Genomic DNA, 24,675 nt, shown 5'->3' with positions numbered 1-24,675 from the left:
TGAGGAACTGCTCCATGATTTTTCCAGGGACTGAGGTGACGCTGACTGGCCTGTAGTTCCCAGGATCCTCCTTCTTCCCTTTTTTAAAGATTGGCACTATATTAGCCTTTTTCCAGTCATCCGGGACTTCCCCGGTTCGCCACGAGTTTTCAAAGATAATGGCCAATGGCTCTGCAATCACAGCCGCCAATTCCTTCAGCACTCTCGGATGCAACTCGTCCGGCCCCATGGACTTGTGCACATCCAGCTTTTCTAAATAGTCCCTAACCACCTCTTTCTCCACAGAGGGCTGGCCATCTCTTCCCATTTTGTGATGCCCAGTGCAGCAGTCTGGGAGCTGACCTTGTTAGTGAAGACAGAGGCAAAAAAAGCATTGAGTACATTAGCTTTTTCCACATCCTCTGTCACTAGGTTGCCTCCCTCATTCAGTAAGGGGCCCACACTTCCCTTGGCTTTCTTCTTGTTGCCAACATACGTGAAGAAACCCTTCTTGTTACTCTTGACATCTCTCGCTAGCTGCAGCTCCAGGTGCGATTTGGCCCTCCTGATATCATTCCTACATGCCCGAGCAATATTTTTATACTCTTCCCTGGTCATATGTCCAACCTTACACTTCTTGTAAGCTTCTTTTTTTATGTTTAAGATCCGCTAGGATTTCACCATTAAGCCAAGCTGGTCGCCTGCCATATTTACTATTCTTTCAACTCATTGGGATGGTTTGTCCCTGTAACCTCAGCAGGGATTCCTTGAAATACAGCCAGCTCTCCTGGACTCCTTTCCCCTTCAAGTTAGTCCCCCAGGGGATCCTGGCCATCCGTTCCCTGAGGGAGTCGAAGTCTGCTTTCCTGAAGTCCAGGGTCCGTATCCTGCTGCTTACCTTTCTTCCCTGCGTCAGGATCCTGAACTCAACCAACTCATGGTCACTGCCTCCCAGATTCCCATCCACTTTTGCTTCCCCCACTAATTCTACCCGGTTTGTGAGCAGCAGGTCAAGAAAAGCACCCCCCCCCCCCCAGTTGGCTCCTCTAGCACTTTATTTTATTCAAGGTTGTTCTTCTTAATTTTGTCAAGCTATGAAATAATATTATTTAATATAACAAATATCAGGCAGAGTATGGCAAACTGACTGACACAATTAACATTCATGTTCCCATTGGCCTAGAATACTGAAATTTGGTACATTCTTTCGTCATAGGTTGTTGAGCGCCAAAAAATTGAAATCTTAACATTTAACTTTTCCATTAGAGTTGACCCAAAGGTCAATCTTCCTGATGGATTTCAATCATTCAAGCAGTAAAATTTTGAAATATGGGTCTTGTGAACTAGTGATTGCATACACAACAATCACAAATTTGAAACATGACATTTGTGTCATAGGTCACTGAACAGTCATCTGTTTTACTTATTTACCAAAGTTAATTTCTTCCATTAGGCTCCCATTTATGGTCAGAAGCCTCCAAATGGAAATCAGTTGTATTCGTCAGGTTTTATTCAAGAAATGGGTAAACAAATGTAAAACCATAAGTATTTTAAACAAAAAAGATTGCTCATTAAAGAAATAAGGAAAAGAGGATATAAACATTGATATATTTGTAAAAAACAAACAAAAAACAATGTGATATTATTTCAGTGTGACATCATTTCAAATGTAAAACAATGTAACAGAGTAATTGTGAAAACCAACAAACCATGATAATAGTTTAAGAATTTGTCTTTACCTTTACACATGGGTCTATGATCACTCCATGCAGCAAACACTTCAGCTATCCTCTGACAGGTGATACTTTTTGCCCCCTGCAACACATAGTCTTCATCACAGGAGAACTGTACTGTTGCTCCCAAGCTAAAATCAGAGTGAGGAGAAATGAATATCATGAGGTGTGTCTTACAAATAATGAATACTCTTCTTTCTTAACCAAAATTGTATCAAGTGCCACAGATGTGGGGAACATTGATGGCTCTTAGGCAACAGGAGTTCCATATTGGACACAAAAATCACTTATTGTTTTGTCTGGCAAACATTTCTTAATATAATAGAAGAGAACAGGAGAAAACTAAAAAAGCAACTTTGGGGGCATCCGTTGACTACTATTATTCATGAAATGATGTTAATATTGGCTTCAAAAGGATACTGCTTGTCTGTTTTTCCTATATGGAGGTAACCTTTGGTGCTTCAGACTTGTCAGAAAAGGAAACAGGAACCAAACAATGGAAAGCTGACTCAAAAAAAGAAAAAGAGGAAACCTAGCAAGCCACAATATTGTGGTTGTGTTTGTGCTCTTAAAGGTAAAGGTCCCTTCTTGTTTCCATTAAACAAAGAAAACAGGAGTCAAAAACAGCCAGCATGGACCTAATATGGTGTTCTGAAACCACTATCTTGTTCTCTAGAATAAGAGAAGTAGAAAAGGACAAAGACAGTAATTCCTGTCCATACTTTTAATTTTTTTAAAAAAATATTATGAGATATTGGCAGGTTTTTGCTTTATTTTAATTACCAGGAAAACACATATTGTAGAAAATAAAATATACCATGTTTATGTGACATTTTCTATTCTATATATTGATAATACCACAATTATTACAAATTATAAATTATTATTTGTATTATTATAGCATCTAGGAGCCTCAGTTATGTTTTACTCACTACTACAGAACAAAAAACTAGTTCATGCCCAGTGGAGCTTACAACATACCGATGTGAAAGTAAACAACATAATGGACTAAATGTCTATTTCCAAATGGTACCCACTGCATTTTTGTTGTCATCTCTTTTTGGTAATACATATAGTGCTCTTTTTAAATAAAGAGTGATATACCATAGTAATTGTCTAAAATTGGTTTAATTTTGTATTGCTCAAGATCATATATTTCATATTAATTTCATTACCCTTGATTTTCAAAAACTATGTTCTTAGATTATAAACTCTGCAGGAAACAAACATTTTTTTTCTATGTGTTGCACAGTGCCTAAAACAATGGAATCCTGATCCTAACTGGGGCTTCTGGGTGCCAGCTTAACATAACTATTTAAAAGCAACAACAGTACTAATGGCACATTTAATTATAACTCCGATGCAGTAAGGTATTTAAGCATGTGAGCAGACCCACTGACTTCAAAGAACAAATTGGCTGCTTAAAATTACATACATGCGTAAGTATTTTCTTTAATAATTGCACTCTCTGGGTCAATGAAATCTTAAAATACTAAACATATAACCCACCATGTACTTTCCACCTCCGCACTATTACACACAATACATGTTTTCTTTCAAAAAGGTTTTATTGTATCTCAATACATTCATTTTTATTGTACCAGCAGCTTTGCAAACTCTTTACTCCCCACCTCCCATATTCAACAGTAGTAAGGCAGAGGAGTAATCTTTGGTTATGAAACACATTCTGATATGTTTTACAAAATATTTGTTGCCACCTAATTTATGGTAGCTTCCCAGGGCTGCCTGATAAGCCACAGCGTGGCCTGAAATCTTCAGAATTGCATGCTGGGGCCTTGCCTCTGGCATGCCCCACCAGCCCCCAGCCCTGCCCCTAGCATGCCAGAACTTGTGAGAGGGTTCTCAGGAGACAGCCTTACAGCTGTCTTCCATAGTTCCTGCACTGGGGGAATCCTCCGTGGGCAGATATTGGGCTTTTAGGGCTCCTTCATATTGCTCTGAGCCTTTTACCCAGTACAAAGAGGCTGGAGCAGGGGAGAAGAACTCACTCAATCTGCTCGTTTGACTCAGCTCTTGTAAATCTAAGTCTGATTCTGCAAGGGTCTGACTGCTCTGAACTCCTGTTGCAGACAATGGAAGTTCAGAGCATTCAGCCCCTTGCAAGATCTGGCCTTTAAAGCGTAATTACCGCATTCCTTATGTGTGCACATATGATTGTTGTAATACGCTTTATTTCTTTATTTCCTGTTTCAATTCAATTGACAGGCAAAAGACCTGGGCGGAGTGGCTGCAAGTGCAGAATGCACAGCTCACACTTTCATTTTCAACTATTGAAATTTAAAGTACAAACATGATAGAACTAATCATTAGTGAAGAATTATACCAAAGAAAGGGGAGTGAAGCTTGTAGAAAATTAGGATACTTTTCTAATTGTTTTAGGGCCTAACACAACTGGGCCCCGATCCAGTTTGGGGAGTATCACGGGATAGTTCCCCATCACAGGCACTAGTGCCTAGTGGTCAGCCCCTCTTTCCCCTGCCCTCCCTGCTCCGAAATGGCCCTAATAGATATAAGGATCCTGTTAAGGAATGGCTCTCAGGGAAGAAATCCTGATACTGTACATTTAAGGGACCAAAGCCTTGCAGAGAGGACAGGACAAGGCTCCCCTTCCACCGAACCAGCTGAGAAGCATTTGGAGAAAGGAAACAGCTCAAAAGCTGCCTCCCTCCATCACAGCAGGCAGCCAGAGAGAAGACTGGCCTTTTGAACCCTCCAGATGGAAAAGGCTAATTAGACAGGGTGTTCAGCTGAAGAGAACTGGCACAACCTCAGCTCCAGTAAGAGGGCTGGAGGTGGAACTTCCACTTGAAGAAGGATAAGACTGATTAACCTAAGGCAAAGAGGCCTGAGAGATAACCTTGCTTCTGTGAGAGGGCTGAGAGGGAACTCCTGTTTGAAGGAAGGAGATATTGCTTGACACTACATAACTTCCAGCTCCTGAGAAAAAGAGAGGGCTGAAGAAGGGGCTTCTGTTCAAAGGAGGGATAAGATAGACTACTCTATGGCAAGAAGCAACCCAGCTCCAGGAAAGAGGGCTGAAGAGGGAAACTCCTGCTCAGAGAAAGGAAAGACTGACTACTCCCAGGCAAGAGATGAAGTTACTTATCACAGCCCAGTTGCTGCAACAAAGGTTGGGAATAGCTTTGAAGGAGTACCACCATAACCAGCAAAGAAGAAGTAGTGAGGAACCATAGATTCCAGGAGACTCCAGGGACCTGGGGAAGATTTAAGAAGCTGGGCAAAGTTAGAAGCAGCCCAAGGAAAATGGCAGAGGGTTTAAAGCAATAGTTCTTAACCACCTGAACAGTATTCCTGGGCTGGAATCCAGAGGAGAGGATGGCTCAGTTTCCCCTACCCTTCCCCAGACTAGGAGGGAAGGTGCAGGCATCAGAAGGAGAAGACGTAAAGTAGCACAGGCCCCAGATGAAGATTGAGGCTCAAAAGCCTCAAAAGCCATTAGACTTTGGGGTTTCCTGTTTCAGAGACTTTTCTGTTAACCCTGGAAAGGGAATAGATTGAGCAGTGACCTGGCTGCTGGGTTAGCCCACATCAAACGACAGGATGTCATGGCACCAGAATAACTAAAGAGGCTGCTACAATGAGGGAATCCCTGCAACACTGCACCTGGACATCATGAGGTACTCTGGAGGCACAGTAACCAGGAGCTTCTGGGCCATAAATTAAACATGAAATAAAAATATTGATGATGATAGATAAACCTAGACAAGCAACTCAGAGATAAACTCATGAAAGCAAGATAATAGCTTGATGGACTTGTTGAGGTACAAGAAAATATGAATTCCTCTCTTTCTGAGGTATGCCATGCATTTGGTAAAAATTTGAGGAGCTGAGGACAGATCAAAGAGAAGCACTGTGTGTCAATAGTGGAGACCTGCCACTACAAACCTCAGAAACCTCCTGTGGCTCAGGATAATTGTCACATGGAAATAAGCATCCTGAAGGTCCAGGGCCACAATCCACTCAGTGATTTAACATGGGAAGGATTGATGCTAAGTGACCATACAGAACCTCTCATATGTGATGAATTTGTTGAGGACACGTAAATTGAGGATAGATCTCATCCATCCCTTGGATTTGGGGACCAGGAAATACAAAGAATAGAATCTGTTTCCCTGATGCTGCAGAGGGACCTCCTCTACAGCTCCCAGCACACACGAAATCTAGACCTGCTGAAGGAGCAGTAGCTCATGAGGGTCTCTGAAGAGGAATGGGATGGGAAGGAGGGATCCACAGGAATTGATTGGCATACCCAATCTCAGGGTGCTTAGGACCCATGGGTAGTGCATGCCAAGCACCATAAAAGTGACACAGTCTGTCCCCAAACTGGGGAGATAAGAGGCATGGAGGTCATAGCTGAAATGATGTCCTGGACCAGAAAGTCAAAATGGCTGCCTGCTCAATGTTGATCGAGGACAAGCTGTTTGGCTAAAGTTAGACCCAGAAGCTCTCCTCCTCTGTGATCTATGTCCTTTCCTGGAGAAATCCTGCTGTCTAGTAGGGAAGGACAACTTGCTGAACATACTCTGTGAGCAATATTGCTGCTGTTGCAGATACCCCCCAGAATGGCGTCTCCTTCTGGCTGGGGTATAAATTCCCAATGAACATAAAGTAGTCTAGGTCTTGTCATTTTTCTCCAACAACAAAAACCAATCACCAAAAGGTAAGTCCTCTAAGCTTGGATGAAACCTGCAGCTATAGTGGAATTTTGCAACTGTGAAGATGTTCTTATGGCCACAACTAATGCCACAATTCTGGACAAAGCATCTGCCATGTCAACAGGCAACTACAACAAAGTTTTGGCCACTAGATGGCCATCCACAATGAATTCATTAAACTCCTCCCTGGAGGCTTCTGTCAACTTATCTGTGAACTTGGACACAGCACCCAAATTAAGCAAGTCATATATTGATAAGAGCACCTCTGGTTTGCTATGAACATCTGTAAAGATGAAATTGTGTAAACCTTTCTCCCCATCAAGTCCAGTTAGACTCTTTGTCCTTGGAGGTGGACTTATATCCTCTCGTCTGAGATCTGTCATTCACCACTGTTACCACTACATGTGGGTTGAAGTCTCTGAGAATTGACTATAGGTGAGAAATTGCTTGAGACCAAGCCTGTAATCTGTTAAACTTTAGACACTAGATAACATGTTTTCTTTTCTTTCTTTTTTTTTTTGCAGTGGTGCAAATAGAATTAATATCTTACCAGTACACTGCATGCATGGGAGGGACACAAAGGGGGGGGCACTACCAAAATGCGGGGGCACATGACCTCCCCACATGACCACTTGCAGGACTCCTCCTCACCTCACCCCCAGGCCAGGGCCCCCGTGCTCTCCCCGTCCCCTCCCTGTGATCCACTGCATGTTACCTGGGAGGGGGCTCTGTCCTCCTCCCACTGTGCTGGAGACTTCCGATCCACCGGGCTTTCTGGAATCTCAGCAGCGAAAGGAGCAGAACATGAGGCCGCTGGGCAACCCCACACCGGCAGCTCCTCTGGCGCAGCTGTACCACCCCCAGCCCTACTACCAGCCCTTCCACACAGCTGCGTCTCTTGATTCTAGTCTGGAGTCTGTACAGTAGCCCCACTGGAGGCCGGGGGGGGGGGGGAGCGGGGTTGGTACAGCCACACTGGAGAAACTGCCGGCATGGGGCCACTGCTCCTCCAGTGTCTTTCCAGTATAGAGTACTGACTATAAATATCTTACTGGTACAGCGGACCGCCATACTTGCACCTCTGTTTGTTTGTTCATACCAGTCTTTTTTTCTCTTGCTTAGTATCATTTAAATCTCTGTTTTTTTATAAATAAACTTAGTCTTGTTTACCACAAAAAGTCTCAGTGCTGTGTATTAAAGTGAAGTGTGAGTTTTCAACTAATCTAACAGGCTGGTGTGTATGCTGTCTTTATGGAGGCAGCAAACTTAATTTCTGTAAGTGTCACAGTGAGAGAAACTAGACCCTGTACAGTGACTCCATCCCAGAGAGGGCAAACAAATGATCAGCCTCAACTAAGACCCAATACGAGGACAGCATCAGTATTGTGGATGAATGTGTAATTAACTCCTTGGATACTGGAAGAGGCATCATGCTTCCAAATGATACTAGAACAAATGACAGTGCCAGACCCAAGGCCAGTACCAAGCCTGATCATGAGATCTGTAATACAGATGTTTTTGGTGTCAAAGGTAGTGTTTGCACCAATGAGCTCATCGGTACTAAAAAGGGCATTCGCTGCAACTCTGCACTCTGAGTGCAATCGGTTAGTGCTGAATACAGTGCCAAAGCCCTGCAATCCAACTAGACAGTGCCACGGGCACAATAGAAGAAGATGAGGAAGAAGCCATAGTCACAGAAAGCCCCTGAACTACTGAGGAAGCTGTAACAGAAAGGCAGAGCTGGTCTGATGCCACCTGGTATGCCAATGGTGTGGAAATTGTCAGTATTGACACAAAAGTCATAGGTGCCAGACTCAGTACATGTCCCATGGCCAATACCAGAATCAATGACACAGTATACATCCAGTGTCAGCATGGTACCTGGGCAGGAATGGTTAGATGGCCAAGCTCCAGCCTGTTGTCCAATCCTCTTAGAAGATGATGTTGAACCTCCCTGATCTCTAGAGGTCTCGGCAGAATAACCAGAGGTGGGTATGTTGGCACCCCAGACAGAGGTATGGGAAGAATATGGAAGGTCAAGCAGAAATGAGTACGTGTGAAGGAAGTCTGGCGGAAGGTGCAGTCTTAAAATTGGGATTGGGAGATTTGGGCATGAAACACAGCCTGGAGTGGGAACTGTGTATGCATGGGATGTGGGAAAGTATTGTTTGAGGGCAGCCTGGAGGCAGGGTCTGGACTGATCTAGATGCGGGAAGAGTGAAGAATCTAGACAGGACAGCATGGTGAGCTACAAAGCAGGGAGAGGAGCTGGAAGGTAATGCAGGGATTAGTGACAAGTTTTGAATAGGATTTCTTCTCCATCTATTCTGTGTTTAAAATGCTGTTTAAACTCCAGATGGACAATGAAGATGAATGTCTTTTAATCTGTGCCCCTTCCACTGAATGATTATTCCCTGCAGTATATTTTCTAGTACTTTGGCCAACACAGTTTTCAATTCTCCAAACAATGGGGCTTCCACAATTGCCTATGGGAAACTGCTCTACATTCTAATAGATCTCAGATAGGATGTTTATTGATATTTTTATCTAAATTACTTGCTCTAAATTTTATCCCACTGTTCCTAGTTATAACCTCCTTTCCATCCCACACCTGTTCTATCCTAGTTAAACCGTAAATTACTTTAAAAAACAGTGTTTATATCACTAGAGACACAAACTTCAATTCCAGATGGCAGTAGATACACATGCACAAGATAATGCCAATATTATAGCTATTTTAAGTAGAACTCTATAGCCACAGTAATATATGGCTCTTGGCAGATCAACCACAAATGCTGAGCCCTGTAGACCATAGGCTCTCAAAACCTGGCTGATTAGATGTTATTCTAACTGGTACTTCTGGGACTAAATTCTATCCCTTTTGTATAATGAACATGTGCAAACATAGTGCCTTCAGAAAGCGTATGCATACATACCGCAGGCTACCACGACAAATGAAAACCATCTAAGTACATGGAATGTATCAGGAAAAAAATCAACTAGTTTTTAGCATTACAATTACTACAGCTGAATCTCTGAAAGTTACCCTGGCAACTGTACAGCTATTGGTAACGTTAGAAAATACAGTCTTCTCACGAGAGAGATTTTCTTCTCTTTTCGGTACTTTAAATTATAAGCATAAAAATAAACTTTCAAAACTACCCACAGATTACTGAGTGCCTGGGGCAGAGGTGCCAATTCCCACATGGCATGGCACTCAGTTTCTCCAATATAGTCTTTGGCGCACTGATTATGGATGGGACTTAACCCTCCAGCCAAGTCACAGAGAGAGTTTTACCATTCTGGGGCAGTGGAGTTCCCAAGTCAAAGTTCAACATAAACCCAAACCGAAAGAATCTTAAATTCTGCTGGGCTCTGCTTTCAGCTGCCTTACTTTCAGATGCAACCCAGCTGCAGCAGCTTGTCTTAATATCCACCTCCAGGTTTTTGGTAAGAAATCAGACCAACAGTCTATATTAGGCCTACTCTCTGACAGGGAAGGTCCTAGCAAACCACAAGCTTCAGTCAGCTTCTAGTCCCATTGGGGCATCTCTCATCACATGGGCAGTGCCAATCTGCTCTCCTTCCCAGTCCATTCTTATGTCATCTGCCTCTCTCATTTTAACTGCCCCCCTACAAGCCTGACAGCTTTTACAGGCGAAGCAGGTCAGAATGAATTCAGAGTAGTGGCAATGGAGTGTGCACACAGTGTTAAATGGATAGTAATCCATTCATATACTTTTTAAATGGTAGCAATATTTCTGGGGGGAAAATCAATAATGAACATTTAAAAATATCTTTTTCACTTGGTGTCTGTTTCGGGTGTCATCAAGATTTATTGTATTTTTTGGTGAGTTCACATCTTGAAATGTAAAACATAAAATATGTAATTTAAAAGAAAAAAGGAAAATAAAATAATTTCCTGTTCTATGCTCTGATGTCTTACAATATTAGAAAATCTAGTTTATTGATTTGTACTTCAGAGAAACATCCAGAAATTGAGGATCTATGATTGGGTATACAAATCCCACACATTTTTCATAAAAAATTCTGTGTTACATATATAGAATTTAATCAACTGTAAGATATGTTTTACTCATTAAATAAATAATGGTTTTGCTATTGATATAAGTCAGAATAGCCAACTCAAAGATGACCAAGGATTTTCACATGCTGCGGAATTCTCAGGAGGCTGGTTGTGCCAATTATGCCAGCTTGAAGAAGCAACAGGTAACCAAAATCTGGCACAAACAGGCAAACTGGGGAAGGAGAGGGGGAGAAATAAGTGACCTGATGGAGAATACGGTGTGTGGAGATTCTGAACAAACAATAATGCTTTTTTTCAGGCACGTGAAATTCAGTTCATCCTCATATGGGTTTTCTTACTACCATCTCAATTCTTATTTTTGATCAACTGTGGCCCTGCATACCCTACCATGGCCATAATTTAGACACATTCTACTGATATAGACACATTCTACTGATACTAACAAAATTAAAATGCAGAAGGAGGGTTCAGAATTGGCTTTAACTTTTTGTGCAGGTCCTCAAATACAATTTTCATTACCCTGTTCTCCTAAATGTAGATCACTCCTGCCTCCACTGCTGCACTACATGTACCTAAGGAGTTTGGGAAAAGCACGTGAGATTATTGTCTGGAACATCCACAACCTCAAATATCTCATTTATATCAAAAGGGGACCATAGGAATTTCTTGGTCATGGTCTTTTTTTTCCTTAAGAAAAAAGAGGAGCAGAGTTATTTGTGCTGTAGCCTGGAAATAGTTGCAAACATTATTTCCCTCCCAAGGGACAAATCTTCAAATAATGTAGGACTCTGGCCTTACTGGAGGATTGTATGGGCATTCTGGTAAATTTTAATTCTGATGTATCCAACTAATTAACACAATTGTGAAATATTGTCTCCATCTGTTAGATGGAAAAGCTAAGGCAAAAAGGCTAAGGGTAACATTTTCAAAAGCACCTACATGACTTAGGCACTTTTCAGTAGGGATCAGGTGCCTAATTTTATGTAGGTGCTTTTGAAAATTTTACACTGTAGCACTAGGAATTAAAGGAGTGATGCTAAACTTCTAAACCTTCTAAAACTCTCATGTAGACATAACAATTGCATGTGCTAAACTGACCAATTTACAGATTAGGGGGAGCCTAGAGTTTACCTCCATCTACTAAAGTGTGTGAAAACTGCAAACTGCCTTGTTTTCGCTAGGATTTTACATATTTTTTTATTACCATGTGTAAGAACACATCTTTTTTTCTTAATCTAGAGAAGGCCTAAGTGACTGAATTTTGGCTGAAGAGAGAGTAGGTGTCACAGTGAAGATGGAACCTCAGAAGACCTTCAGTGATTCCATTTTATTAGTTATTCAGGTGACTCTGTACACATGTACAGCCAGAGGCTACACTGGCTGGTCAAAAGGGGAACCACATTAGCTTCAGGCAAATCGCTGACACAGAATAAAGGAACTTGTAATGGTACTACCACCATCAGCAACAAATCAGCCACATCCCATAGCAAAGGTTCTCCCAGAATTCAGTGCTCTTTGGCAATGGATTTCATGGATCTGAAAGTCCACCCTGGAAAGATGCTAGGGAAGTGTTTATGAAAAATCTTTAGGGAAATTCACTGTGAAACTTCCAGGCACTAGCAATCAATTTGTTTACATATTCAAAGCTATCATAGGAAGGGAAAGGGATATACATTTATTAATACTAATTTCATGAAAGCAGAGAATTATCTTTATTGAAGACAAAGTTCAATTCAAAGGATGGTTAGTTTAGGGCTTGTGGTGCTAGCATAACAAGAACAGAATCTGGTCGTCGGTGGGTGGGGTCGAACCTGGGACCTCTGGAGCTAAATGCATGAGCCTCTACTACATGAGCTAAAAGCCATATCCCCCTTAGCTAAGGCTGTAGAGCAGACTCATTAATTTTCTCTCTCTTAGTGAGGTTGGTGCTACTGGATGGGACAGAACACCACACCCAGAGGGTGTGTGGGTTACACTAGCGTAGGACTCAATAAACCCAGGTCCAATTTCCTTTTCTGCCACAATTTGTGTGTGACTTTGGGCAAGACCTTTAGGGCCAGACTTTTAAAAGGTTTTCAAAATTGCCTTGGTAAAATCAGTGGGAGTTAGGTACCTAAATACTTCTGAAAATCCCACTGGACACTTCTCTGCATCTTAGGCATCTAAATACCTTTCAAAATCCAACTCTTCATCTCTCTGTGCCTCAGTCCAACCTGTGTAAAATGGAATAATAATACTCCCCTACCTCATAGGGTGGTGTGAGGATATATACTTAAAATACTGTGAGGTGTATATATACGATGGAAATGGGGGCTAGATAAATTGATTGAGAGAAATTGCTGAACATAATTAACATTTAAAAAATCAACAGTTACCAAAATTATCACACAATGGGGCTTGTCTGTATGGAGAGTTAGTGCATAGCAAGCTGGGGTGTAAATCTACAGCACCCTAGCGGGCTGTGCACTAAGCATTCATGTGGACACAGATGCTGTGCGCTAACAGTTCCTAGTGAGCACTAACCTATTGCTGTTTGAAACAGCAGTATACAAGGGGGACATTGTGTCTAGTCTCCTTACAAGGGGAGGGTCATAACTAACTTAGTCCTATCCCCTATCTTAGGCCATAGTTCCTGCAATGTGATGCATGCAAGGTGGTCCTTGTGAACATTTCATTGAAGGATGAATAGCTTAAGCATGTATTGGTTGAGGATAGTAAAGAAAAGCTAACTAGGAGACTTAAAGGTAAGATTCCAGAGATGTCCCCACTGAAAAAAAAATACAAAAAACACCTTTATTTCTGATTTACAACTTCTATTTCAGAATAGGAATTGCTATCACCGAGTCTCTTTGACTCTATTTCAACCTTTAAAAGCCAGTTATGCTCAAATAGACATTTAGAATCAGAAACAAAGCTTTTAAAATTTCAAAACACAGCAATGGGGATTCTTACATCAGAAAAGAATATCCAAAACAGTAAGTGCATTGTGTCAGATTCCAAGAGACACTGTAAAATTCTGCAAGTTGTCTCAGAGCTTGTCTTACAACTTTTCTGAGGATATGTGAGAACATGTTTGTTGGGAAAGCAGTCAGTTGCCATATTACTTACTATGGCTGGAATAAAATGCTCCCCCTGGTCCTAACACACACACAGTTAAAAGGCTATGGAAAGTGGTGACAGAATACTGGCCACGTGAGAACCCAAGAATTCTTATAAAACGTTCTGATGCTGTGTTAAACCTGTATGGAAAGGAGATTCTGAGGAGTCTTTCTACAAACACTCTTTCTTCATTCCTCTAAAATGTTGCATTTTTGACTTAAGGTGTCTGCACAGTCAATTCTTGTTGGGGACTGGCAGCTTGCTCACACTAAGGCTATAATTACTAAGAATTTAAGTTTCTGATTCTCCTCTCTCTGTTGGTTAGAAGGCCATCCATAAGACAGTAAGGCTGCTCTTTAAATCAAGTTAAAGGTTTAAGTTTGGGTTGTGCTATTTTTCTTCTCTGTGATGAATAATACATGATGAGGATTTGTTTAATTGCTTTTTATGTTTTAAAAAATAAGGACTTTCCCCCTTGCAAATCTAGTTATCTTGGAAGACTGGCAACTGGAGAGTCCTTAGGATGATCATATTACATGTTTGGAGGTAGTGAAATCTGATCAACTGGGAAGAAGAGAGTTATTCATCCTGCTAAGCTTCGTCTTTGTGTGTGTGTGTGTGTGTGTCTGTGTGCCTTTTTTGAGACTCCTTTAATGTAAACAAGTGATCAACTTGAGAGAAAACACATCAGTCATTCAATATCCCACAGTCCTGTTCCTTCAATTAAGCTGTAAGAAATCTCATAATCCACATTTCTGAGACTGCTAACAAGTCTTCCAGGGAAAACTCGTCTTTATTCTCCTAATATGTGTGAATTAAAAACAAGCAAGGAAACATCCCCTAGCCCTTTCAACCCTTTCCTGTATATTATAAAATGGCTATAAAAAGAGGTTTTTTTCCTTCTTTACAAGTCACACCCCCTAATGTGGTTCCTTAAGTAAAGTTAATGAGACTCTTCAAGGACCAAAGTGATAGTAAAAAGAAAAGGAGTACTTGTGGCACCTTAGAGACTAACCAATTTATTTGAGCATGATAGTGTCACCTATAGGAGAAAAGGAATGTTTGCTAACACAAGGGATGAATCAGTTGATGTTTTTAAATGGCAATATAGTTATTTCTAATCAAAATGCTTTTTAAAAAAATGTTTTGTTTTATCTTTATCTGACCTGGATTTATTGTTAAACTATTCACCATAACTAAGATACAGCTGAAAGAAAGAAGAAGAAGAAGCCTTTTAACTAGGAAATACAAAATTTCACTGGGGCGGGGAATGACAGATACTGACTCATTTTTAGGGAATCCGTTATAATAGAAGCTGGCCCAGTCTACTTTTCTAGGAAAAGCAGGAATAGGAATAGCTAATAAGGCAATATTGTATAGACAGGAGCTGTTCTGAGAAGAGACTGCCCAGAGAAAAGCTGCCAGACCAGACTCTTCCAATCTTTAAAAAAATCAAACCAGAGTTGTTTGAATGTCTGGATAAAATGACAGGTTTCAGAGTAGCAGCCGTGAGGTTTCTGCCCTGAGGAAACTTGGCAGAATATCTTTGTGGTGACAGAAAAGCCAGTGTGAAGGCTGTATACTTTGGGAAGTTACTGGAGCTCTTATATTAATGTGATACCAACTCAATAACTGCTTCCAAGGGGCCTAGTACATAATGGAAATGTTTTATACTTTACAAGCTACTTTTTTCTTATATTGTCTCTAAGGATGTCTATTGAATAAAAATGTTTGATCTCCTATTACTCCTACAGAGTCGGAGTTCTTATACTGACTACAATAATTCTTGTTATATTAAAGCTGTGGGTAAGATAATAGCATAACATTGTCTTACACTAGCCATTCTACAATACCCAGAAGGAAACAAAGTCCTTTCTCTGAGAGCTTACAGACTAACATGATTTCAGCCCTGCAAACTGATGAGCATCCTCAGCTATAACTGAAGACAACAAGAGCAAAAGGTGCTCCCAGAATAAAACCCACATAAGTGACACAAAACACACAGCAGTGCTGTGATTTAGTGTTTTTGTTTGTTTGTTTAAAATGGTATTGGGTGGGTGCCACGTTTGTTGAAGTGGGTTTGTATTTATGAGCAGCAGAAAAATGAAAAAGATGAGGGTAAAGCTGGTTTCCAAACAAACACAAACTACATCTATTTGCATTCACTATATTTAGTGATTTTTTTTCTTATTTTGTAGAATTCACAACTTCAAAGTGATCAATATAGGGAAAATATTAGATAAAGTTAGGACCAAAAGTAAGGTTTGAGGGTGGGTTAGCTTTTACAAAATTATAATATTTCTATGAGTTTTGTATATTTAACTTCCAAATGAAATATGTTTTCCCCTCTTCCTGTCCCTGAAAACCAAAATATTTTGATTCTGAAAAGCTGCTGCAGTGAGTCAGGGCAGTTGTAGTTTGGGCACCTCGTGCTATCATTCTTCTCATGCACCATGGTGTCCCCTCTTGATTAGAGGAGGTGATGCATCATAGTGATTGCATGACTGCAGTGCATCATGGGAGATAAAGTCCGGATGAAAAGTCTGGTCCATAGAGAAGAATAGCAGAATAGGTCCTTGTTGTTTTAGCTAGCCCTAACTAAAATAATGTACATTGCTGCCAAGTTTTGAGGAGGTCCTGCAATGACATTTCTTGCAGGATCAAAATTTGTTAGGGGACCAGGAAAAATATGGCTTAACCTAACTCTGCCCCCCTCTCTCCTTCCGTTGTTCTCTCTCAGTTTGCCCTTCCACCATTTGTACTACTGCTCCATTTCCCTCTCATAACCTGCCTGTAGCGAGGGACTTTTAGCCACCACTTGCTCTTCTTACCTCGCTAGCTGTTTCATTCCTGTCTGCTAGCCAGCAGCAGGTGTTTCATGTATCATGTGTTGGGTAACAACAGGAGAAGACTCCATGTTTCTAAAACTGAGCTGGCTTTTCATTAAGAAAACCATTTACACAGATGCTGTAATTGTATCTAGCATTCCAGCCATGTACATACAAACTGACTTCCTAGTGTCCCTCCAAACACTTCTCTCCTGCAACCTTTGTTCTCCCCCTTCCTCCTCCCCAAGTTCTGTGCAGGTCGTTACATCTTTTCTTTTAACAATTGTTGTTGTTGTGTCTTTAATCAAGTGTTTGCTAACCTGATGGTGGCAGAGGTTACTAATACATATCTTGCTCTAGGACATAGCTGATACTGCCATCTAATTGTGGCCAGCTGCACCTCATAGTCCTTCAAGCACACTGATCTTCTCACCAGTCTCCCCCTTTTTGTATATGTTATCTTCGTTGATAGACTCCATCATCTGTTCCACAGTCATCTTTCTCTATCTGACCACATCCCCCTTCTGTGTCTGCAAAGGCTCTCCTAGCAAATTTTATGGGCTGCTGGCCTTGCATCAGTGCTTCTCCTAGCCCTCCTTGCAATACTAGTTGCTCTGCAGTGCTTTTGAATTGGTGTTCTGACAATTCCCACACTGTGTCCTGGTATGTTAACTATTTCTAGGGACCCCAGACTTCTGAAGGTTTCTGATAGGTGTGCAAACAATCTGGAAAAATAGACAGCCATCCCTTTAGTTGCTAGACTCACTTGCCACACTTTGGTCTAGATTTTTCCTTAATAGCTCCCAGTTTCTCAGTATCTGGCTGGAGTCTCTCAGAAATCAACACATGTCCAATGTAGAGGACCTCAGTTTTCCTCAGCTTCAGCTTCTCTGCATTCAGCCTAATATTCTGCTTCCAGAACCTGTTTAGAAGTTGCTGCAGCTTGGTATCATGCTCCAGAATTTCCTTTTATTTGACATCACTTTCTCCTACAGTAAGAATGTCATCTGCTACAATCTTGATGCCTAGAAGTCCCTCTAGTGCCTCGATCAGTTTACAGTGGACCACCTCTGCAGCCAGTTGCAAAGGAATGGCAAAGATTGTTGGTTGGCTGGATGGCTCAGCTAGCTCAGAGACAAACTGTGCTAGTATCAACAGGTTTCATGATGGCTCCTCTTTGCAGGCTTGCCAGTTCCTTCTTCAGTGACTCCAACAGTGGAACTCTGTGTTTTGGTAGGCTCATGGACTGCACAACAGGGTCTATGTCAAACTTCAGCCTGCCCTATAGGTGTTCATCTTCTTGAAATATGTCCTGATAGTCTGTTAGAATTCTGGATGGAGTCCAGGGTGACTGTTCTCTTTCTTCTGTCATGCCAAAGATAACTCTGGTGTTGTACTGTGATCAGATCCATGGCTTGCACAGCAGTGGATAGCATGCCTGTGTCTCAACTAATATAAATTCCAAGTGATAACATCACTTGTTTCATGGGTTTCTTATTGACAGCCTGAATTTGCCCACTGGCCTCAGAATCCTTTTATTGTACATCCCTAGCAATTGATCACATTTCTCAGTCTAGTGTTGCTTTTCAGTACTGCTAGGATTACTTTGCTGCTGGCTTCACAATCCATCTCAAATCAGATCAGTTGTTGACCTAAAAGCATAACTGCAGATATGGCAGTTGAATGGCTGGCGACCTTCCTCCGCAGTGTGTGTACATTGAGTATCTTCTGGATCTGCTAATTTCACACTGCAGTTATCCTCCTCTTCATTAGAAACCTCAACATCTTCAATTTCTGCATGTACTCCTGTTTTGTTTTGTTTTTTTCCTTCCTAGGGTAGCTGTGGCAGGGGGACATAAAGCAGCTCTATTTCCCACACCCCTTGCACCATTGCCCATAGGTATTTTCCTTTTCTGCTTTTCATGTTGCTTTGTTGATATGCTAGACCATGATGATTGCATCCTCAGTTAGTCTCTGTCCTGCTTCTTGGGTATCTTTAGCTTGAACTTGTGTACGTGTTCTGCACTAGTGGCTATTGTTTTTGATCCTTTCCCTGGACAGTTCAGCTACCCTTGCTAGAGGCATTTCTCTAGGGTTAGATCTGTTTCTTTCAGCAATCTCTTCCATAAGCTGGAAACCCATGTGCTACAAATGATCCTGTCTCTGCTTATGGAACTTTTAATGTTTCCAAAGTTACATGTGCATGTGGAGGACACAATTCTCAGCTCTGTACTGTAAGTATCTATTTCTTCTTCTATATCATGGTTTTGGGTTAAAAACCCCAGTCTCTCTCTACAATTTCCTTCTGTTGGGGTCATAGTATTCGTCCAACACCTTTATCAGCAGTTCCTGTGTTTGGGGTATTATTTCAGGTAACAGTATCTCACTCACTACTTGTCCTTTTTCCCCCAATGAGATAGATTCAAAAATATTTTTTTCTTATTTTTACCTTAATTTTCTCATCTTTAGCCCCATAGCCAGCTATATATAAAAAAACTCAGTTCTTGTTTCCACTGCTTCTATTTTTGCGTAAGATTTTTTTGTCTGGCAATCAAGCTTTTCTGGTGGCTTGAGTCCCTCCATACTGCTTGCTTGCTCTATTTCTAGCTGCTGCTTTGTTTTCCTTTTGCTCATACTCTCTTCTTTGCTGTGCATCTCTGTAGGCTGACTACCGCCACCGTATTTCCTGAACCTTGTGTTGGGAGAGGACTCCATTTTTCTAAAACTAAACTGGCTCCTTATTAAGAGAACTATATACAGAGGTTCTATGCTTGCAGCTAGCATTCCAGTCATGTGCAAAGAGACTGACTTTCTGGAAACTCCTCAAAACTCTTTGCTTCTCTCTCCAAGCTCTATGCAGGTTGCTACAGCAATGTGCAAGGTATAGAGCAGTGAGAGGTGGGAAGGACAGGCACCCTGGCTGCCTATCTCTCCACTATTTTTCAATCTCTAGAAGCACCCAACTAATCCAAACATAATCATCACATGCAGCCCAACACCCAGATTTCAAGGGGCCTTATTTACAGAGAGAGTTGCAGGGGAATCAGTTGAAGATGCCTGGGTCAGCTGTTGTGATGACTTGGAGTAGCTGAGGGGAATGTGGTGGAGCTGGCTAGGGAATGAGGGAGGCTAGTTCCTCACCTTGCACTGCTATTGGTTCAATTACCTACCATCACCGCCTCCTCCTCCTTTACCTGGCTGTTCCTTCCTGGTGGTGTCCATCAGGAAGAGTGGTGTGACAAGAGGAGGAGACTGTGCTTAGCTGCCTGCTTATCAGGTGCCACAGCAGACCAGTAATAGGATGAGCAACTGCAGGCATATGCCTACTGCTTGCCCATAGGTTAGCTGATTATGTGATAATTCTGCTGAGATGCAAGGCAGGCAGGCAGGGGCCGGCAGGGAGAATGATCCCCTAAGATGCAAGGATAAATGAAATAAACTGACTAGCCTGTGTTTCGTTTCTCAGCTTGCGGGAGTGGGGGTGGGGTGGAGGGGGGGTGGGATCAGAATTAATTAAGAGTGAACCTCTTCTTAAAATCCCTTCCTATTCAAGAATCTCAGATATCACTAGTTACACCAGGAAGGATTTTTTCCCCAAATATAATTTTTAACTAGACTTGACTGCTTCCCTGTGTCCCCAGAATGCATGTACAAGCTCCGTGGCTTTTGCCTACCACCTCTTTGAAGAACAGAGGCTGGCTTGGCACTGCACTAGACTCATCAGTTGAATATCTGTATCCCAAGGAAAAAGGAGACTGAGCTCTGCCTGCCTCCATTGTCACCACTGTTGAAGTAACAATCTGCATTGCTTGCAATCTGCCATAACCTTCCTCTGCTAATTACATTTTCAAAAGGGCTGAGTATTGCCACAGTCTCCCCACAGCAGACCCAGTGTACCCAAGGGGTTCAGGAGAGCCTGCTCACCTGCTTCTGACATCTGGCTTGATTTTACCTGCTAATTCACTATTGCTGCACTACTTATTATGAAGTATTATTATTATTAATGATGTGTTAAGCAACAACAACATGCTTGGTCTTATGCAACACAGGAAATAGGGATGGTTCCTGCTCTGATTGGTTCATAATCTGAAAAAATTGCAGAGAAGATAGAACACTGTGAGACTCACAGAAATAGGAGTTGGAAATGAGTTGGCGATATTTTGGTTTGCTTGGTTTTTATGTGTTGACTGTTAGCTTACTTCCACTGATGAGCTGCAGAGGCTTATCAGGAAGTATGTGAGCCCCCTGTAAGAGAGATGGCCTTTGTGACCTGCACTGGATGTGACCATGTTTGTCTTTCTTCCACAGGACAGAAGCGACTTTGTCTGTACAAAGTGCAAGCTGGTCTCCATATTGGAAGAGAAGATTGAAGGTCTGGAGCAACAGATAACGACCCTGCGTTGCATACGAGAAATGGAGGATTTTCTGGACAAAAGTCAGGATATGCTTCTACGGGCACAAAGCTCTAAAAGTTTAGAACAGGTTGCACAGCAGAGCCAAGAGCCCAGTGAAGAAGCTTGGCAACATGTGACCTCCAGAAGAAGAAGGGGGAATGTCCGGGTTCCAGCAACGCGGACACAGGTAACTAACCACTTTCATGTTCTCTCCACAGGTACCATTGCGGAGAGTGGACCAGATGATATGTCTGGGGGGAGAAAGCAGAAGTTGGAAGGCATGAGATGCACTGTCCTGAGATGGGGGGTTCCACGACCACCACTCCCAAGAGAAGGAGGCGGGTGGTGGTGGTCGGGGACTCTCTACTCCGGGGGACTGAGTCATCTGTCTGCCGCCCTGACCGGGAAAACCAAGAAGTCTGCTGCTTGCTGGGGGCTAAGACTCACGATGTGACGGAGAGAATGCCGAGACTCATCAAGCCCTCGGATCGCTACCCCTTCCTGCTTCTCCACGTGGGCACCAATGATACTGCCAAGAATGACCTTGAGCGGATAACTGCGGACTACGTGGCTCTGGGAAGAAGGATAAAGGAGTTTGAGGCGCAAGTGGTTTTCTCGTCCATCCTCCCCATGGAAGGAAAAGGCCTGGGTAGGGATCGTCGAATCTTGGAAGTCAACAAATGGCTACGCAGGTGGTGTCGGAGAGAAGGCTTTGGATTCTTTGACCATGGGATGGTGTTCAATGAAGGAGGAGTGCTGGGCAGAGACGGGCTCCACCTTACGAAGAGAGGGAAGAGCATCTTTGCGAGCAGGCTGGCTAACCTAGTGAGGAGGGCTTTAAACTAGGTTCACTGGGGGAAGGAGACCAAAGCCCTGAGGTAAGTGGGAAAGCGGGATACCTGGAGGAAGCACAGGCAGGAATGTCTGTGAGGGGAGGGCTCCTGCCTCATACTGAGAATGAGGGGTGATCAGCAGGTTATCTCAAGTGCTTATATATGAATGCACAAAACCTTGGAAACAAGCAGGGAGAACTGGAGGTCCTGGTGATGTCAAGGAATTATGACGTGATTGGAATAACAGAGACTTGGTGGGATAACTCACATGACTGGAGTACTGTCATGGATGGTTATAAACTGTTCAGGAAGGACAGGTAGGGCAGAAAAGGTGGGGGAGTAGCACTGTATGTAAGGGAGCAGTATGACTGCTCAGAGCTCCGGTACAAAACTGCAGAAAAACCTGAGTGTCTCTGGATTAAGTTTAGAAGTGTGAGCAACAAGAGTGATGTAGTGGTGGGAGTCTGCTATAGACCACCGGACCAGGGGGATGAGGTGGATGAGGCTTTCTTCCGGCAGCTCGCAGAAGCTACTAGATCGTATGCCCTGGTTCTCATGGGTGACTTTAATTTTCCTGATATCTGCTGGGAGAGCAATACAGTGGTGCATAGACAATCCAGGAAGTTTTTGGAAAGCGTAGGGGACAATTTCCTGGTGCAAGTGCTAGAGGAGCCAACTAGGGGGGGAGCTTTTCTTGACCTGCTGCTCACAAACCGGGAAGAATTAGTAGGGGAAGCAAAAGTGGATGGGAATCTGGGAGGCAGTGACCATGATTAGTTGAGTTCAGGATCCTGACACAGGGAAGAAAGGTAAGCAGCAGGATATGGACCCTGGACTTCAGGAAAGCAGACTTCGACTCCGTCAGAGAACGGATGGGTAGGATCCCCTGGGGGACTAACATGAAGGGGAAAGGAGTCCAGGAGAGCTGGCTGTATTTCAAGGAATCCTTGTTGAGATTACAGGGACAAACCATCCCGATGTGTCGAAAGAATAGTAAATATGGCAGGCGACCAGCTTGGCTTAACGGTGAAATCCTAGTGGATCTTAAACATAAAAAAGAAGCTTACAAGAAGTGGAAGGTTGGACATATGACGAGGGAAGAGTATAAAAATATTGCTCGGGCATGTAGGAATGAAATCAGGAGGGCCAAATCACACCTGGAGTTGTAGCTAGCAAGGGATGTTAAGAGTAACAAGAAGGGTTTCTTCAGGTATGTTGGCAACAAGAAGAAAGCCAAGGAAAGTGTGGGCCCCTTAATGAATGAGGGAGGCAACCTAGTGACAGAGGATGTGGAAAAAGCTAATGTACTCAATGCTTTTTTTGCCTCTGTCTTCACTAACAAGGTCAGCTCCCAGACTGCTGCGCTGGGCATCACAACATGGGGAATAGATGGCCAGCCCTCCGTGGAGAAAGAGGTGGTTAGGGACTATTTAGAAAAGCTGGACGTGCACAAGTCCATGGGGCCGGACGAGTTGCATCCGAGAGTGCTAAAGGAATTGGCGGCTGTGATTGCAGAGCCATTGGCCATTATCTTTGAAAGCTCGTGGCGAACGGGGGAAGTCCCGGATGACTGGAAAAAGGCTAATGTAGTGCCAATCTTTAAAAAAGGGAAGGAGGAGGATCCTGGGAACTACAGGCCAGTCAGCGTCACCTCAGTCCCCGGAAAAATCATGGAGCAGGTCCTCAAAGAATCAATCCTGAAGCACTTACATGAGAGGAAAGTGATCAGGAACAGTCAGCATGGATTCACCAAGGGAAGGTCATGCCTGACTAATCTAATCGCCTTTTATGATGAGATTACTGGTTCTGTGGATGAAGGGAAAGCAGTGGATGTATTGTTTCTTGACTTTAGCAAAGCTTTTGACACGGTCTCCCACAGTATTCTTGTCAGCAAGTTAAAGAAGTATGCGCTGGATGAATGCACTGTAAGGTGGGTAGAAAGTTGGCTAGATTGTCGGGCTCAATGGGTAGTGATCAATGGCTCCATGTCTAGTTGGCAGCCGGTGTCAAGTGGAGTGCCCCAGGGGTCGGTCCTGGGGCCGGTTTTGTTCAATATCTTCATAAATGATCTGGAGGATGGTGTGGATTGCACTCTCAGCAAATTTGCGGATGATACTAAACTGGGAGGAGTGGTAGATACACTGGAGGGCAGGGATAGGATACAGAGGGACCTAGACAAATTGGAGGATTGGGCCAAAAGAAATTTGATGAGGTTCAATAAGAATAAGTGCAGGGTCCTGCACTTAGGACGGAAGAACCCAATGCACAGCTACAGACTAGGGACCGAATGGCTAGGCAGCAGTTCTGTGGAAAAGGACTTAGGGGTGACAGTGGACGAGAAGCTGGATATGAGTCAGCAGTGTGCCCTTGTTGCCAAGAAGGCCAGTGGCATTTGGGGATGTATAAGTAGGGGCATAGCGAGCAGATCGAGGGACGTGATCGTCCCCCTCTATTCGACATTGGTGAGGCCTCATCTGGAGTACTGTGTCCAGTTTTGGGCCCCACACTACAAGAAGGACGTGGATAAATTGGAAAGAGTACAGTGAAGGGCAACAAAAATGATTAGGGGTCTGGAACACATGAGTTATGAGGAGAGGCTGAGGGAACTGGGATTGTTTAGTCTGCAGAAGAGAAGAATGAGGGGGGATTTGATAGCTGCTTTCAACTACCTGAGAAGTGGTTCCAGAGAGGATGGTTCTAGACTATTCTCAGTGGTAGAAGAGGACAGGACAAGGAGTAATGGTCTCAAGTTGCAGTGGGGGAGGTTTAGGTTGGATATTAGGAAAAACTTTTTCACTAGGAGGGTGGTGAAACACTGGAATTCGTTACCTAGGGAGGTGGTAGAATCTCCTTCCTTAGAAGTTTTTATGGTCAGGCTTCACAAAGCCCTGGCTGGGATGATTTAGTTGGGGATTGGTCCTGCTTTGAGCAGGGGGTTGGACTAGATGACCTCTTGAGATCCCTTCCAACCCTGATATTCTATGATTCTATGATTCTATGATTTGGGGGTCTCTCTCAATTTTTTTTAAATGAAAACTAAAGGTGAGATTTTCAGAAGCATCTA

At 42.9% G+C, this 24,675-nt stretch overlaps 1 protein-coding gene across 2 annotated transcripts in view; it reads right to left on the bottom strand.

Moving 5' to 3' along the window:
• The window catches only part of CSMD3 (CUB and Sushi multiple domains 3), a 1,215,628-nt gene that overhangs the window by 723,440 nt on the left and 467,513 nt on the right, over positions 1-24,675 (bottom strand). For both annotated transcript variants that reach the window (XM_073330296.2, XM_073330291.2), the window contains one exon: positions 1,719-1,843. In XM_073330296.2, the coding sequence (XP_073186397.1) occupies positions 1,719-1,843 (125 nt within the window). The remainder of the gene's footprint in view (positions 1-1,718; positions 1,844-24,675) is intronic.

This window comes from Lepidochelys kempii, chromosome 2, assembly GCF_965140285.1.
Source record: "Lepidochelys kempii isolate rLepKem1 chromosome 2, rLepKem1.hap1, whole genome shotgun sequence".
Classification (NCBI taxonomy): domain Eukaryota; kingdom Metazoa; phylum Chordata; order Testudines; family Cheloniidae; genus Lepidochelys; species Lepidochelys kempii.
Note: the sequence above shows the minus strand (reverse complement) of the source record. Positions and strands in the feature narration are given on the sequence as shown.